This window comes from Prionailurus viverrinus, chromosome B1 (assembly GCF_022837055.1).
Source record: "Prionailurus viverrinus isolate Anna chromosome B1, UM_Priviv_1.0, whole genome shotgun sequence".
Classification (NCBI taxonomy): Eukaryota; Metazoa; Chordata; class Mammalia; order Carnivora; family Felidae; genus Prionailurus; species Prionailurus viverrinus.
The window spans coordinates 101754768-101770826 of record NC_062564.1 but is presented as its reverse complement, the minus strand read 5'-3'; the positions used below and the strand labels follow the sequence as shown (position 1 = coordinate 101770826).

The 16059-nt window shown below is 35.7% G+C and overlaps 1 protein-coding gene across 7 annotated transcripts in view; it reads left to right on the top strand.

The window, feature by feature from the left end:
- SPATA5 (spermatogenesis associated 5) overlaps positions 1-16059 on the top strand; it is a 370905-nt gene that overhangs the window by 18348 nt on the left and 336498 nt on the right. For all 7 annotated transcript variants that reach the window (XR_007151708.1, XM_047856894.1, XM_047856888.1 and 4 more), the window contains one exon: positions 167-422. Coding sequence is in view for 6 of the 7 variants with exons in the window: in XM_047856894.1 (XP_047712850.1) it covers positions 167-422 (256 nt within the window). In the remaining variant the exon portion in view is untranslated. The remainder of the gene's footprint in view (positions 1-166; positions 423-16059) is intronic.

The window sequence follows — 16059 nt, the reverse complement described above, 5'->3', positions numbered from 1 at the left end:
AGGTGAGGGAGTATTTAGGCTGAACTTAGGAAGATATGGGATGAGTAATAAAAGTGTAACGGGTAGGACTTAGCAGCCTGGACAGTTAGATTCATCTGATCTACAGAGCCAGTGCCAATATGTTTATTACTTTTAAAAGTAATGATATTTATTCTCATTTTGTTAGGAAGGAAGTGAAGGACAAGTGTTGGTCCTTGGGGCCACAAATCGCCCTCATGCCTTAGATGCTGCACTTCGAAGACCTGGACGATTTGATAAAGAGATTGAGATTGGAGTTCCTAATGCTGAGGATCGGCTAGATATCCTCCAGAAACTTCTTCGAACTGTACCCCATTTGCTCACTGAAGCTGAGCTGCTACAGCTGGCAAATAGTGCTCATGGGTACGTTGGAGCAGACTTGAAAGCTTTGTGTAATGAAGCAGGTGAGTGTGCTTTGCTACTGTGAGTCTGTATTGATGGGCTTCATAAAGCTGGTTTATTTACATGCTGATAATTTATGTCATATATCTTAATGGAAATAGGTAATCATTTCTAATTATATATATATTGAAAACTAGATACGTCAGAAAACTGTTGAAAACAAATAAAAATCATGCTTAATCTTCTAAAGGTAACCACTATTACAGCATACATCCTTTTATACTTTTCCTAAGTACACATGTACACACACACACAGTATCAGATGCATTAATGGCAGTTTTGATGGCATATTTGATGACAATATTTATTGATATTGTGCTGTGAAAGTTAGGGAGAAGTGCCTACAGGAGGATCAAAATTTTCCTTATGGTGAAGCTTTGTATTTCTTGAATTGCCAAAAAAGTACTTAGCAAAACCTGGAATTCTGTGCCTCAGAGTATGTGATGGTGATATTTAAGTCTGAAAATGTATAAGGGCTGTTATTAATCAGTTGAGTCTTTGACTCTAAGAACTTCACCATAGCATAACTGTATTTACTTGGAAAGCCCTTAATACCTTTTGACATTTGTGTAATTTTTCAGAGTAATTTTAACTATGAAAAATATTCAAATCAGGGCAGTTTTTATAAGGTATTGAAATAAGAATATATTGAGAAAATATGTAATAGTTTTTTATTGCTTTTGTTTGTTTATTTTTTTGGTCTCAAGAGGTTGTGTTTATTTTCTGGTGACCTTGAAAAGCTGGGCATATACCTCAAGGCATCTCTGGTGTGCCAGTAATCTTAGGTTCCTTAAATTTATTCCCATTTCTTGTGCGGGCATATGTTTTCTAGGTCCTTTTATACTTTAGAAGGAATTTTTTCATTTGTTGTGCTCTCTCATTCCAGTTTGTGACTGATCCAACGTTTTCAAAAGGTGTTTTAAAGAAAGTTTAGCCCGTTTACATACTAATGAAAGAAATTAAATTTTTAGTTGGAACTTTAGAGTTTTAGTATAGAAATATGGTAACTTTTACTTTCACATTATTGATTCACACTTACATCTAAGGTATTAGGCTTTTAAGACCCTTCCATTAGTCCTTTTATCTTTCTAATCTTGCTCAATATTGCAGGGAAGGGAATATAGAACAAAACAGGTTGGAAAAGAAAACTTGGAAGAGATTTTTAGGGGTCCTTGAATATCTTACTTTTGGTGGAGAAAATCAGCTTTTATTCTATTTGATCATTGTCACAATTTCCATGATAGAGGATGCACAACTGGGGGAGACTAAACATTCTTTTGGTACATTATGGTCTAGGACAGATCCCTTTCTATCTAGTTTCTTGTGCTTCACAAGAAATGGTGGGTGTAGTCATGGAAGTGAATTCCCTAGTGATCAAGAAGCAGAAGTGTCAGTGTGGATAACTTTGCTTCCTTTATTCTATTAGGTTATAATGAAGAGTCTGAATTGCTATGTAGGCATTGCTTTGGACTTTCCCATCTCGACGAGGATTCATTCTTCAGTATCTTTTATCAAGCGTTTTTTTTGACTTTCTAATACATTCATGCATTCTAGAAGGTTCTGGGATTCTTGCTGTCCAGAAACACACAATATAAAGGAAAGGGATTTGTGAACAACTACTTAACACAGTGGTATATGTACTCCTAAAACTTTGGAGAATGTAGTAACTTTTCCTGTGGGGAAAGGAATGCTGTGGTTATATGATTTAAGTTTTAATTTCACAAGTTAGAATAGTCCAGAAAGTAAGTTGTGTCCTGAGACATTAAAGGGAATTGTGATAATGTAATTTACATACATACAGATGTAAATAGGACCATCTGCTTTTGTAGGCTATGTGGTACCCCCAAGAACTTCAGGAAAATGACAAGAAGATTTGAGAGTTCTGACGTTACATTTAAATGAAATGTAGTTTTCATACATTTAAATGAAAAAGTTGTGAAAGGGTCAGAAGGTGGGATGGAGAGGGGCCTCCAACCTGAAGTTATGTACATATGTATGTATGTATGTATGTGGGACATATGTGGTACATACAAACAGTAAATAAATATTAACTTCTGTTAATGTGACTTAATAGTAATTTCAGATTTAAGTATTGAATTGATCTTTTTCCCTCCAATCTAGCAATGAATCAGTTTATGAGAAAGTAATTTTTAAAAGATTAGCATTATAATTAGAGTGTAGGGAAAATATGTGGTTTTGTGTATACTGCCTTAAATACTAGTGTATGTTGTGTTATGTAGCATCATTCCTTACCTAGCAGAATAAAGTTTAAGAACAGTGTACTAGAATGTTTTTGCAACGCGTTTTTCTAAAGAGACAGGGGATATAGTAGAAAATGGATTTTGAGGTTTGGACAGACTTTGGTCAAGTTCTTTGCCTTATCTGAGTCTTAGTTTTCCCCATTTGTAGATTGAGGGGGTTGTGGTAGATGGTATCTAAGTGCCTTGTAAATATGACATCCCCTAGGTAAAAGGGAAAACAAGAAAGAAATGGGGTGGGGGGGTGGGGGGGTGGGGTGGACCAACGAAAGGATAGGAAGGATTAGAAAAAGGAAGGGGGAAAATAATAAAGAAATAACCAAGTTACTCACTAAATATGGCCTGGCCTCATTAACTACTTTCTTCATACATCTGTCTGGCCTTTCTGCCCTTTATTGTCTTCTCTTTTGTACCTGTTTGTCTGAATAACTGAAACTTAAGTGATTAGTTGGGGCTTTCTCCTATGGTGTTCTTAGAAATAATGACACAAAGCAGACTAAGGTCAGTTGTGAAGTTAACTGTATTTTCTCATTGAAACAATTTTATAATTTCTGACTATGGATTTGGCATGAGTAAATTATAAATTTGGCTAATAGTACAACTCAGAAGGAAAGATAAAACAGCTCTAAAACTCAGCGTTAAAAATAGTAGAATTATACTCCAAGTGCTATAGAATAGGCATAAATGTATCCCACATATTGAACACCCAGGGGTATTCCCATATATTACAATGTGTATATTGAGCATAGGAAGAATAAACCCAGCTGTATGGTAAATTTGAACTACTTAGTTATAAATAAAAAGAATTGAACACTTAATGTTGTCTCCTACCTAAATTTAGAGGTTATTAGAAAATAATTTGAATGGGTTTCAGTCTTTTAAAATGACTACTACCTAGGGAAGTTTGAACTGTTTTTTTTTTTTTTTTTTTCAAACATGTAGTTTCCTTGGGCAAATAGAAGCAGTTGCAATCATTACATTGACCTTAGAATTATACACAAAGTGGGGCAACCAGGTGGCTCAGTCAGTTAAGTGACCGACTTTGGCTCAGGTCATGATCTCACAATTTGTGAGTTCAAGCCCCGCGTCAGGCTCTGTGCTGGCACCTCAGAGCCTGGAGCCTGCTTTGGATTCTGTGCCTCCCTCTCCTTTTCATGCTCGCTCGCTCTCTCTCTCTCTCTCTCTCTCAAAAATAAATACAGGTTAAAAAAATTTTTAAAAAGAATTATACACAAAGTTAGAATCACTGTTTTTATTTAAAAAAAATTATTTAATGTTTATTTTTGAGAGAGAGAGAGAGAGAGAGAGGGACAGAGCATGAGTGGGAGAGGGGCAGAGAGAGAGCGAGACACAGAATTCGAAGCAGGCTCCAGGCTCTGAGCTGTCAGCACAGAGCCTCACCCGGGGCTCAAACCCATGAACTGTGAGATTTTGACCTGAGCTGAAGTCAGATGCCCAACTGACTGAGCTATCCAGGTACCCCCTAGAATCACTGTTTTTTTAAAAAAGAATCAAGATAATACCTTAATATTTGGAGGTAGTGTTAATAATTGCTGGTACATAGTAAGTGCTCAGTAAGTATTTGATCTGATAAGAGTATGTGAAAGCTGGGAGACTTAATGAGAGTTAATTACCACCCCACTCCCCTTGAGTAATAAAAATGTTTATTAACCTGAGAGTTGAATCAGTTTTGTTTTTAAACACCTGTGAGATTCATCTCCCCATCTCCTCTATTGTCTTCAGAAATCCCTGTCTGTGCTGAGGAAACAACTCCATGTGGTTATTGCTACCTTTATAAGTAGCAGTAAACAAAGTGTTCTGTGAATCCTTAAATAACTGCTGCTATTTTCTTGAAAATTCCAGTCCATTTTTGACTTCCCACTGATAAGCTTTCTTAGCTGTGGCTCTGGCTATGGACTTTATATTTTATTTAAAACCTGTGCTTTTCAGGAGGCATTTTCATTATTCACCAGTTGTACTGTGCTTAAGTGGACAGCTTGAGAATGTCCACTGGCATAGCTGGGAAGTAAGGCACTTTAACTTCCAGATTTGTGAGAACAGTGAGAGAGTCTAGCTCCAGGAGATGTATTCATGAGTACATAGTTAATTTTGTCTCTTTCTATTATGTATTCTTTTCCATGAAATCCATATACATTTCATATGTCCCCACTTCAGGATGGATCACTTGGAGCAGAGGTTCTCAGATTTTATTATATATCAAAATCACTTGGAGAACTTAGTAAAACCTTGGTGGGTGTGCCCCACTCCCAGAGTTTCTGATTCAGTCCTGACCAGTGCCTGTGAATTCTCACAAGTTCCCAGCTGATGCTGTTGGTCTGGGGACTACATTTTAAAAGCCGCTGACTTAGGACATTGGTTCTTTTTTTGTATTAATTTTTTTTTAATGTTTATTTATTTTTGAGACAGAGAGAGACAGAGCATGAAGGGGGGAGGGGCAGAGAGAGAAGGAGACACAGAATTGGAAGCAGGCTCCAGGCTCTGAGCCATCAGCCCAGAGCCCGACGCGGGGCTCGAACTCACAGACTGCGAGATGGTGACCTGAGCTGAAGTCGGACGCCCAACCGACTGTGCCACCCAGGCGCCCCAGGACATTGGTTCTTAAGCCTCATTATGCATCAGGTTCACCTGGGGAGCTACACACACACATATTCCCTCTCCATATTTAATTAAGGGAAGTAGAGAACTGGAGCCAGTATTTATGTTTCCCAACTGATTTTGAAGCAGCCAGTTTTGTAGTTGCCTGTGAGCGAGTATTCTGAATCATTTAGGCCAGTGGTTCTCCAGTTTAAACCTGTGTAAGAACCATATGTAGAGCTTGTTAAAACACACTTCTGGGCCCTATCCTACTAGTTCATTAGGTCCAGGTGGGACCCAAGAATTTGCATTTCTATCAAGTTGTAGGTGATATCATTGCTGTGAGTCCAAGTGCTGCCATTTGAGAAGCACTGATCTTAATCCACCAACTCTCTGACTTTTTGAGATTCTCTGTAACTGGTTAAATAACTGGATAAATTTAGAGACTGTAAATCTCTGACTACCTCTGATGGTGTTGGATTTTTCCCACAGTTTTTATATGATAGTAACGTACTGTTCCAAACTGTATCAATAACTCTCACTCTAGGAGAAAATAAGTGTCCAAATTTGTCCTGTAGGTATGTATAATGGTTCTGAATAAAACTTAAAAATGGTAATTATGAAGGATAGAAAAGTGACAAATAAGGAAACAGTTAAGAATTAACAGTTAAGAATACAAATAAAAATACATATGTTTTTCCTAGAATGTTTGCTTGCTTAAGATTTGTGGACCTGTGTATTTGCGTTTTTTGTGCATTGGCTGTCTGATGGTTTTCCTTCTTCCTGGACTGCCTTCTAGTCAGGGAATCCTTGCCAATTTGAACAAAGAGTGGTGCACAGATGTCTAATAATAGCATACATTGAAACGATTCAGAATTTCATATAACCTAAGTGGATTATGTTTCCCATTGTTTTTGTAATCTAAAGGTTATTGTTTGTGGGATGTTAATACAAAAGATCTAAGTCCCTATAGAATATAGAGATGTGCATACTTTTCCAGAGGATAGGTTTATAAGCTATTCCATAGTTTGTAAGAGTGATACTACATCTTCTAAAATATGTTTATCTCAATTGTTCTATTATTCCAGTGTTATTAAATATTTTCTATATCTTTTAACTTTGTCTTCATAATGAATATGAAAGTTGGAAATACTACAGTAGTGTTGCTTTCAACACTTCGATCTTTTATCTGAGCAGATATAATGTTTAATGTTGAGGACTGGGTGTGAAACTTATTTTCAAATGTTATATATATTTTTTATAATTAATTTTTGAGCTAGAGTGTGGTTTGATATGTTGTGACTTGTCCAAAAGCCTAATGTTTTGTAGCTCACCTTTTTAAGCAAAGAGCAGCTGCATTTTGAAATGTTTTATCTCAAGTGGACAAGTTGTTTACAAGCTCCACTCTGACACATCCTGACATTTAATGTCTGTGTTTGTATTCTTCCTAGGATTAGGCTGCCTTTCTAATTAATTAGTTGCATTAGCCTTTTATTAATTCCCTCAAAATTTATAATGTTTTAAATTAACAACATAGATCAGCATACCACACTTTTTTGGAAAACATGAAATGTTAATTGTGTAGCAGAGACATGAATTATATAAACTCTGCTGAATGTTAGAAGATGCTTAGCAACAATGTTTTCCAAATATAGGGATTTATTATAAACTTGTCCTTCTATGGCTGCCTGTGCCATTTCAGGAGAGTGAATATAAATAGAGCTTGATTTCTTCAAGAAGTGAACTCAGTCGTTCTGTTTACAGTGAAAGGAAGTACTTGCTTCACATTCTAAGAATTTATCTTTAGCATCCATGTTGATTACATATCATTTCAACATGCTCATACCAAATATTTGGGCCTTGATAAGATAATATCACAGGAAGAATTAAAACTCTCATTTAAACAATGATTTTGTCATTATTACACTTAAGTAGGTCTAGTAATAACACGGAGTCTAATTACTATAACATAACTTTTTTTGAGATGGAAAATTTTATCTGTCTTGTACCAGAGTTCTGAGATACTTATATCTATTACTCTCCTCTCCTACCCTTCACTAGCTTATTTCAACAGCAATTTATGGAGGATCTGCTACGCACCAAGTATGTAACAGTCCAGCTCTTATAAAAGGATTTTTCTCAATTTTTCCACCATTTTTTGAGTTCTGCCAATGTTGTTGTCTAAGTTAGAATAAAAATATTGATTGTGCAAAAATTTAGTAGTTTTAAATAAAGTCCAGGGAGCTAATAGGGTTTTGTGGAAAGCTTGTGGTGAGTTGTAGATTCAGATGCTACACTACCCACTTAATTTCTTGAATTGTTTTCTCACCTGCTAACCAGGATATATTTTTTTAAGTGTTCTTATGAGGTTTAAAAATGTGGTCTGGCTGCCGTAGTTATGATTTTACAGACCCTTGGTTAAGTGTTGCTTTCTCTTTAAAAAAAAAAAAAAAACTCATATTTTGTGTGTGTGCATTTCTCTGAGAGAAGATTATTTGGGTTTTAGCAATACTGGTGTTGTATGAAATATTCTTGGTTATCCTAATACAAGAGATGTTAGGGAAATCTGGCAGAATCCTTTACCTTGAAAGAGAAGTAGTTTTTCCTGAATGTGGATCAGTAAATGTCTTGCCCATCAATAAGAAATGTAAACTAGAGGGGCCCCTGGGAGGCTCAGTTAAGCATCCTACTTCAGCTCAGGTCATGATCTCATGGTTCGTGGGTTCGAGCAGCTCTGTGCTGACAGCTCAGAGCCTGGAGCCTGTTTCAGATTCTGTGTCTCCCTCTCTCTCTGCCCCTCCCTGCTCATGCTCTGTTTCTCTCTCTCAAAATAAATAAACATTAAAAAAAAAAAATGTAAACTAGAGATAGTGTGTTAGAGCTTGTTTTGGGTCCCCTCCCTGCCAGATTTCCTTGCTGAATTTGGGAGCTTTCATATCATACATAGGCAGAGTCACAATCTCTTCCCTCCCCTCCCTGCCCAGCGTGTGAGTCTGCTGCAGGCCAGTAGTAGAGCAACAAAATTAAGTCGATGTACTGTATATTACAATTATCGTTATCATTAATGCAGTTTGTAATGGATCATGTCTTTATTATTGTAGCTGGATAAATTAGCAGTAATTATGCAGTACAAAATCTCATGAAACAATGAATTTTCTCATGTTTTGTAATTCTGATATGTAATGATAGTTTTACTTGTGATGCTGGGAAAAACTACTGCATAAATACTTTAGATTTTATATAAAAGATGGATTTTTTTGTTGTTGATCAGTGAATTGAATATCTTAATATTACTTTTGCTTTTTATTTGAAAGGACTGGAGCTGAATGGTTTGTTTCAGAAAAACAGGTGGTAGTTTTTATTCTATTTAAATTCTCAGTGATGTATACCAAATACTTCACTAGTGGAAAGTTTTCTTAATTGTCTTGCCAAGAGTATAAAAGTAGGAAACTTGAGGAAAGTTTTTCTTCGTAATTAAAGCAATCACAAAAGTAAAATAAGTCTATCTAAATAAGATATTTCTAAGAGTTATTATTTATTTATTTTACTCTTTCTTTGTCAGATCCTGTAAGCTTGATTTTCAAAATTTATTCAGAATTTGAGCTTTAAAAAAAAAAAAAAACAGCTGTTTCCATTGCTCTTATCTGGACTATTGTGATATCATCTCCTGCTCACTGGGTCCTCAATCCTTTGTTATATTTACATTGTCTGAGGTGCAGGATTTGAATTGTAGGCTTTGAAGATGAAGAGAGCCTTGGTTAGATTTGGGAGTTGTCAGCAATTAGATGGTGACTGAAGCCATTGAAATGAATGAAATCGCTTAGAGTGACTGGAGTTCATTCATTTATTTATTTATTGAGCCATACACTGCACTGGGTGCTGGGGCTGCCCCAGTGAACAAGCAGCCCTGGGCCCTCTCTTCTTAGGGCTCAAGATGCCTAAGGAAGTACTGCAGAGTAACAGGTAATTACAGTACAGTGTGTTGGGTGTTTGTGATTCATCAGGGAGGTTTTAGAATGATAATGAAGAGAGAGCAGGGACTGGCAAGTGGCTAGAGAATTGGAAAGAGAACTGAAAAAGTGTTGACTCAAATAAGGGAAGATTTCAGAGAGGAAGTAATTAGAAATAGTGTTGTATTAGTTACCAATAATCCATTGTGTCAGCCATTTGTTTGAAGTGCCTTACATGTATTAACGCATGTTTTAGTCACTGCATCCCTTACAAAGTTATCTTCGTTTTATAGGTGAGGAGACTTAGGTCTGAGAGCTTAAGGAACGCTCACAAGATCACACAGGAGATAAGTAGTGGAGCTAGGAACACAACAGTATTGGAGACTGACCACAGTGACATCAGTTGCTTAGTTTCTTACCTGGGAAGTCTTCATGGCCTTAGAAGAGAGTAGTTCTAGTAGGATCCTGTTGCTAGCTCCTAGACTGCAATAAATTGAGGGGTGATTGAAAGTTGAGGGAACAGAGATAGTCCTTGTGAATTACTTTTTCAATTTTAATGTTATTATTTAGAGTTTTGTACCTTCCATAAAAAAGGGATGATATAGTAGGCCTGCCCTCTGCCTTTGCCACATCTGTGCCCTCTTTTCCTCCTCAGGTCAAAACCAGATCAGGTTATATTCCATCATTGTCTTCCTGGTTCCTTGTTTCTGATCTGGGCCTTGCTCTAGTCTACCAAGCCATAGATCTTCAACTTGTCTTGGCAGAAGAATTGTACTGTATGTAGTCAACTATCTTTTTTTTTTTTTTTTTTTTTATAATGTTTATTTATATTTGAAGGAGAGAGAGAGACAGAGTGTGAATGGGGAGGGACAGAGAGAGAGGGACACATAGAATCCAAAGCAGGCTTCAGGTTCCAAGCTGTCAGCACAGAGCCCAACGTGGGGCTCAAACTCACAAGCCATGAGATCATGACCTGAGCTGAAGTTAGATGCCCAATTGACTGAGCCACCCAGGCCCCTCCCCCCTTTTTTTTTAAGTCAGCATTTTAATAAGCTTGGTAAGCCAAGTAAGTGAATAATTTGACATTAAAAATTTGGAACTAAAAGCTATATTTTCAGGAAAGTTTGTTAAACCTGGGACTAGTGAAGTGAATTAATCCTGACATTTTAGAACTAGACCTTCTCAGAAATCATTTAGTACATTTCCTTATTTCACGGATGAGGATAGACTATGTGATCTATCAAGGCTCAAGCAGTGAGTGAAATCTTGGCCCAGGATTCGGGTCTTGAGACCAGTGTGCCTTCTGTAGTGCCATTACATTTAAAAACAACTTTTGAAAGTGATAGTGGCCTCAGAATAGACCTGGCTTCTGCAGGCAGCTTACATTACACCAAACACGTGAAATATAAATAAAGCAAGAACCACAATACCTTCTTGGAGGGTTTTGTTTGATTTCTTTTCTATTAACAAGCAGTGAGAAATGGAACTCTCCCAGTGATATATCAAGGGATACTTATCACCTTGTCTATACTTAATATTAAGTTGAGGGAGAATAAAGACTCCAGATAAAACAAATTGTCTGTAGTTTGGATATTTTGAAGAAAATATGTGTTACAAAAGGAGACATAGATTTTGTTATAGTTGCTTTTAGTCTTCATGTGCCTGAGAAAATTTTATGTTCAACTTTTACAATTCAAATCTGAGATCCAGATGCCATGTTTCATGTTACTTTTTCACATAATTAAATGTCTGTAGGGTAGGTGGTAATTCTGAAAAGCATTAGCCCTGTGATCAGTTTAAGTTCATTGTTAGCTTCCAGTGAAGCAACTTAAATGCAGAGTCTCAAAAATAATATAATTTAGTCAGCATAGAGTATAAAATTGTTAGATTCCATATGTGTGGGGCGAGATGATGTTTGTTGATTGAATCTGGAGCAGATGGTTTTGAAGAACATGAATGTAGAATAATTGTTCTTGTCCATAAATGATTATATCTGGACAGTGATGTGGGGCTTAAGGGAAGAACATGTTTTAGACTGGAAAGAATGTGTTGGTATTAGGATTGCCTGAAGCATTTTGACTTTTCTTCATTGTGTCTTGTTTTCCATTCTCAAAAGTTTTGAGAGCGTTGGAAAATAAAATAATTAAAACAAAATGACAAATTTATTTTTTAATTAGCTACACCTGTTTTTGTCTCAAAGTTGTGTTTTTTAAGAACATAGACGTATTGCTTCTGTTTTTGTTTACATTTTAAAAATTAACTTTAAACTTAGTAAGGAAAGGAAATGTCATAGATTGCTTGCCCTAAGCTATAGTCACTGATGGTGTACATGTGTCCATTTGCTCCTCTAGTTAATTGTTTACTTCTGGTTTATAAAAATACACGTGTTTTTAAAAACTTAATTTCTTGGCATAGATTCTAATATGGCCTCATTAAGAATGGTTGATGTCCAATAAACATTTTAAAAGCTGAAAAAATAATTTATATAAAATACATTTTATTTTTTCCATTTAATACTAAGTGAGATAACAGATGACCAAAGAGGTGAAGTTTTATGTAAAGTGACACCTGAGCTAGAGGCAGATCTAGGACCACAGAGAATTGGTTGCATTAATATGATAGCTCCAGGGATCTTTAATTTTTGTAAGCTCTGATATACATTTAACATTTAATTCATATAAATTCTGTTTCAACTTGGACATTATTATCAAATAGCATTTGTATAAAGTAGAGTAGCTCTATATAGAGTCTAGAATCATGCAACCTTAGATTGGGAAAGAATCTGAAGGCCTATGGCAGGAATTTCTTGGATCCCTTAAGCTTTTTTTAGCTTTCGCAAATCTGTAATTTTCCATTATTCTTTTTCCATTTCTGACAGTGCTATTTTTTATCTCCTCACTATCTACAAATAAATTATTAGAGCTGGATTTAGGTTTATTTAAAACATGTTCTTTTATATTTTTAAGTGTGAACTCTCTTAAGGACAGGGATTTTGTCTTTTATTGTTCAACAGCGTCTTATAATCTCTCAGATTATACTCATTCTTGTCCAAAGGCCTTTGTTTTTTGTTGTTTTTTTAAAATGTTTATTTATTTTTGAGAGTGAGAGACAGAGAGTGTGAATGAGAAGGGGCAGAAAGAGAGGGAGACACAGAATCTGAAGCAGGCTCTATGCTCTGAGCTGTCAGCACAGAGCCTGATGCAGGGCTTGAACTCATGAACCCTGAGATCATCACCTGAGCCAAAGTTGGATGCTTAACCAACTAAGCTACCCCAGCGCCCCCAAAGGCCTTTGTATATGCTATTCCCTCTGCCTTTAGTACCTTTCTGCCTCTGTGGCCCCAGTTCTCATGTTACCAGTTTAATATCAAGTCATTTTTCAGGTCTAATGACTTGAAGTTGGGCACACATTTTACTCTGTCTTCATTTGTGAAGTAAAGAATATGCTAAATGATTTCTGTGAGGGTTGTCTAACTCTTAACTGTTACTAATCCCACAAAACTGGGTTAGATGTCTCAGACATGTATTTTTGTACCATTTTGTTCTTTCCATGTCTAAGTACTTGACACAGTTTGTAGTAATTATGTCTCTTCTCTATTAGATTGTTAGCACTATGAGAGGCATATCTGCTTCTTGTTCTTGTGTACTCTCACATGTAAGAGCTCAATATATTTGTTGAATACTTTATGTTTAGGAGGTACTCAGTGAATATTTTGAGTGAGTGAATAGATGAATTGATTTTGAAGAAGAGTGCCTATGAAAGAATAACTTGTGGTCAATGCATATATATTTTCTAAGTGGCTTTATGATAGAATATTTTGATAGTTGCTTTGCTTTAGTATGAACTGTAACTGAGTTGGCAAATAGGTAATGCAGGTACAGCATAGTGCTTGTCTTATTGAGAATTGTTTTTTTTTTTGTTTTTTTTTTTAATACTTTTAGTTTGGAGGCGCTTGGGTGACTCAGTTGGTTAACTAACTGACTTCAGCTCAGGTGATGGTCTCATAGCTCGTGGATTTGAGCCTTGCTTCGGGCTCTGGGCTGACAGCTCAGAGCCTGGAGCCTGCTTCAGATTCTGTGTCTCTCTGCCACTACTACTCTGCTTGTACTCTGTCTCTCTCTCAGTCTCTCTCAAAAATAAATATTAAACAAAATTTAAATATTTATAAAAAAAAAAGGGGGGGTGCCTGGGTGGCTCAGTTGGTTAAATGTACAACTGAGGTCATGATCTCACACTTTGTGAGTTCGAGCCCCACATCAAGCTCTGTGCTGACTGGTCAGAGCCTGGAGCCTGCTTCAGATTCTGTGTCTCCCTCTCTCTCTGCCCCTCCCCTGATCATGCTGTGTCTCTATCACTCAGAAATAAATAAAAATTAAAAAAAAAATAAAAATACTTTCAGTTTAAACATAAGGAATGCTTTTATCTCTCCTCAAGTCCTGTTCTTTTCTTCTTTCTCACCCCTGCTCCCATATCAAACACCCATTTGTATAAACATATTCTGACAAATAAAAACTCATTGTGAGGATTATAAATCATATATACAATCCATATTTTGCAAAGTAGTATATTTTGCACACAAATCAACTTTTAGTAAGTCCTCACTGATACTAAGACTGATTAAGGCTTCTGTATAAACAATTCACAGAATCTTTTTTACTGATTTACTTTGTCATCATGGTTTTAATTATTCTGATAAAGTGCTCTAAATAAAAATTATTACATTCATGCTTTAGCAGTGAAATACTAAGGGGTAAAGTTCATTTTGTGTGTGTGTGTGTTTTGTGTATGAATAGATATATATGGTTGCTTAGATTTGAAGTTAATCACTTTATTTTTTTGAGAGAGTGCCTATACAAGTTGGGGAGAGCAGAGGGAGAGGGAGAGAGAGAAGCTTAAGCAGGCTGCATGTCCAGCACCGAGTCCCACTTGATCTCCCATGGGGCTTGATCTCATGACAGGAAGATCATGATCTGAGCTGAAATCAAGAGTTGGACAATTAACCAGCTGAACCACCCAGGCACCCCTAAAGTCATTCACTTTAGACTTAAATTTGTAATTTCTGAAACTACCAGCTTTTAGTGTTATTTCAACCAGCTTCTATGTTGTAGCTTTATTTGTAGTTTTATTTTCCTTTTGCTTCACTTTTTACATAATCTAATTTAAAAAAGAAAACTCCTTTCTCAAATATGACATATTTTCAGAAAAATGTATAAATTGTAAGATCCATGAATTTTCCAAGGTGAATACACTCATGTAACCACTACTCAAGCCAGGATAGAAAGCCTTACTGGTGCCCTGGAACCACCATCAGATCTTCTCCCATACACTACTCCTCACCTCAACCCAAAAAGCAACGACTCTTCTGGCTTCTAATACCATAGATTAGTTTCGCCTTTTTGTGTTGTCTTCCTTCACTCATAATATGGTATAAGAGTTTTGTCATTTTATTCTGCTAGCAATAGCTCATTTTTATTTCTGTATTCTACTGTATAAATGTTACGAGTGATAATGCTGTGAATATTCTTGCATGTATCTTTAGATTCACAAAGGTACATATTTCTCCTTGCAATATACCTAGTAGTGGAATTGTTGAGTTACAGGATATGTATTTGTTCTCATTAATAAGTATTGTGAAAAGTTTTCTGTGGTGATTATATCAAATTAGTCTTTCACATTAGTGTGTGAAAATTCAAGTATCATCTCATCCTTTCTGACATTTGGTGTGTTTTTAATTGCTGCATTTTGGTTTTATTTTTCTGATGACTTATGTTGATTACCTTTTTATGTATGTGTTGTCTATTTAGATATCCTCTGTGACATGCCTATTCAAATATCTATTCAATTTTTCTCTTGTGTTGCTCTTTAAAAAAAAATAATTGATTAATTGATTTGTAGGAATTCTTAGGATAATTTGGTTATGAGACCTTCAGAGATGTATGTGTGTGTGTGTGTGTGTGTGTGTATGTGTATGTGTGTGTATATATATATTTAAAATGCCTTCCTACCTTCCATCCTAATTTTTGTTTTCTTCATATAGTTTTTGGAGGAACAGAAGTTTGTAACTATTACATATTTGTTATGATATATATATATGTGTATATATATATATATATATATATATATATATAAATATAACCAATCCTGTTTATCAGTACTTTCCTTTGTGGCTAGTGATTTTTGAATCCTCTTTGAGAAATCTATGTCAGTTCCACTGTCATGAATATTTTATATTATCTTCTTTCATTGTAAAGATGTTTTATTGTCTTACCTTTCACATTACCATCTATAATTGACTCACTTTTTCTATGTAGATAATAAGTTGTACCAGACCAGTTAATGAAATGACAATCTGTCCTTCCTACTCTGCCGTGGTACCTTTGTCATAAATCAAGAGTTTGAGTTTGTTCTGAATTCTCTATTCTGTTTCCTTGATCTCTCTTTATCCTTGTGTAAAATACTGAAATGATTTTAATCACATCAGCTTTATTAAAAGCCTTAATTTCTGGAGGATAAGTGCTCTTTTTTCTTCATCAATTTTGTCTTGACTATTCTTGACCCTTTACATTTGCTTATAACTTGAAAAATCAGTTTGGTAGGCTCCCTTCACCCTAAACTGAACTTTGACTGAAAATTTTAAATCTCTAGATCAATCTGAGGAGAGTTCAAAGGCTAACTTTGCAATCCATGAACATGGTAGATCTCTTCACTTGTTTTAAATCTTTAATTTCTCTCATAGTTTTTTGTGAAGTCTTGCATAAATGTACGTTATATTTATTCTTAGGTATTTAGGTTTTTTTAAATGCAGTTAAAAATGGCATCAAAATTTCACCTTATAA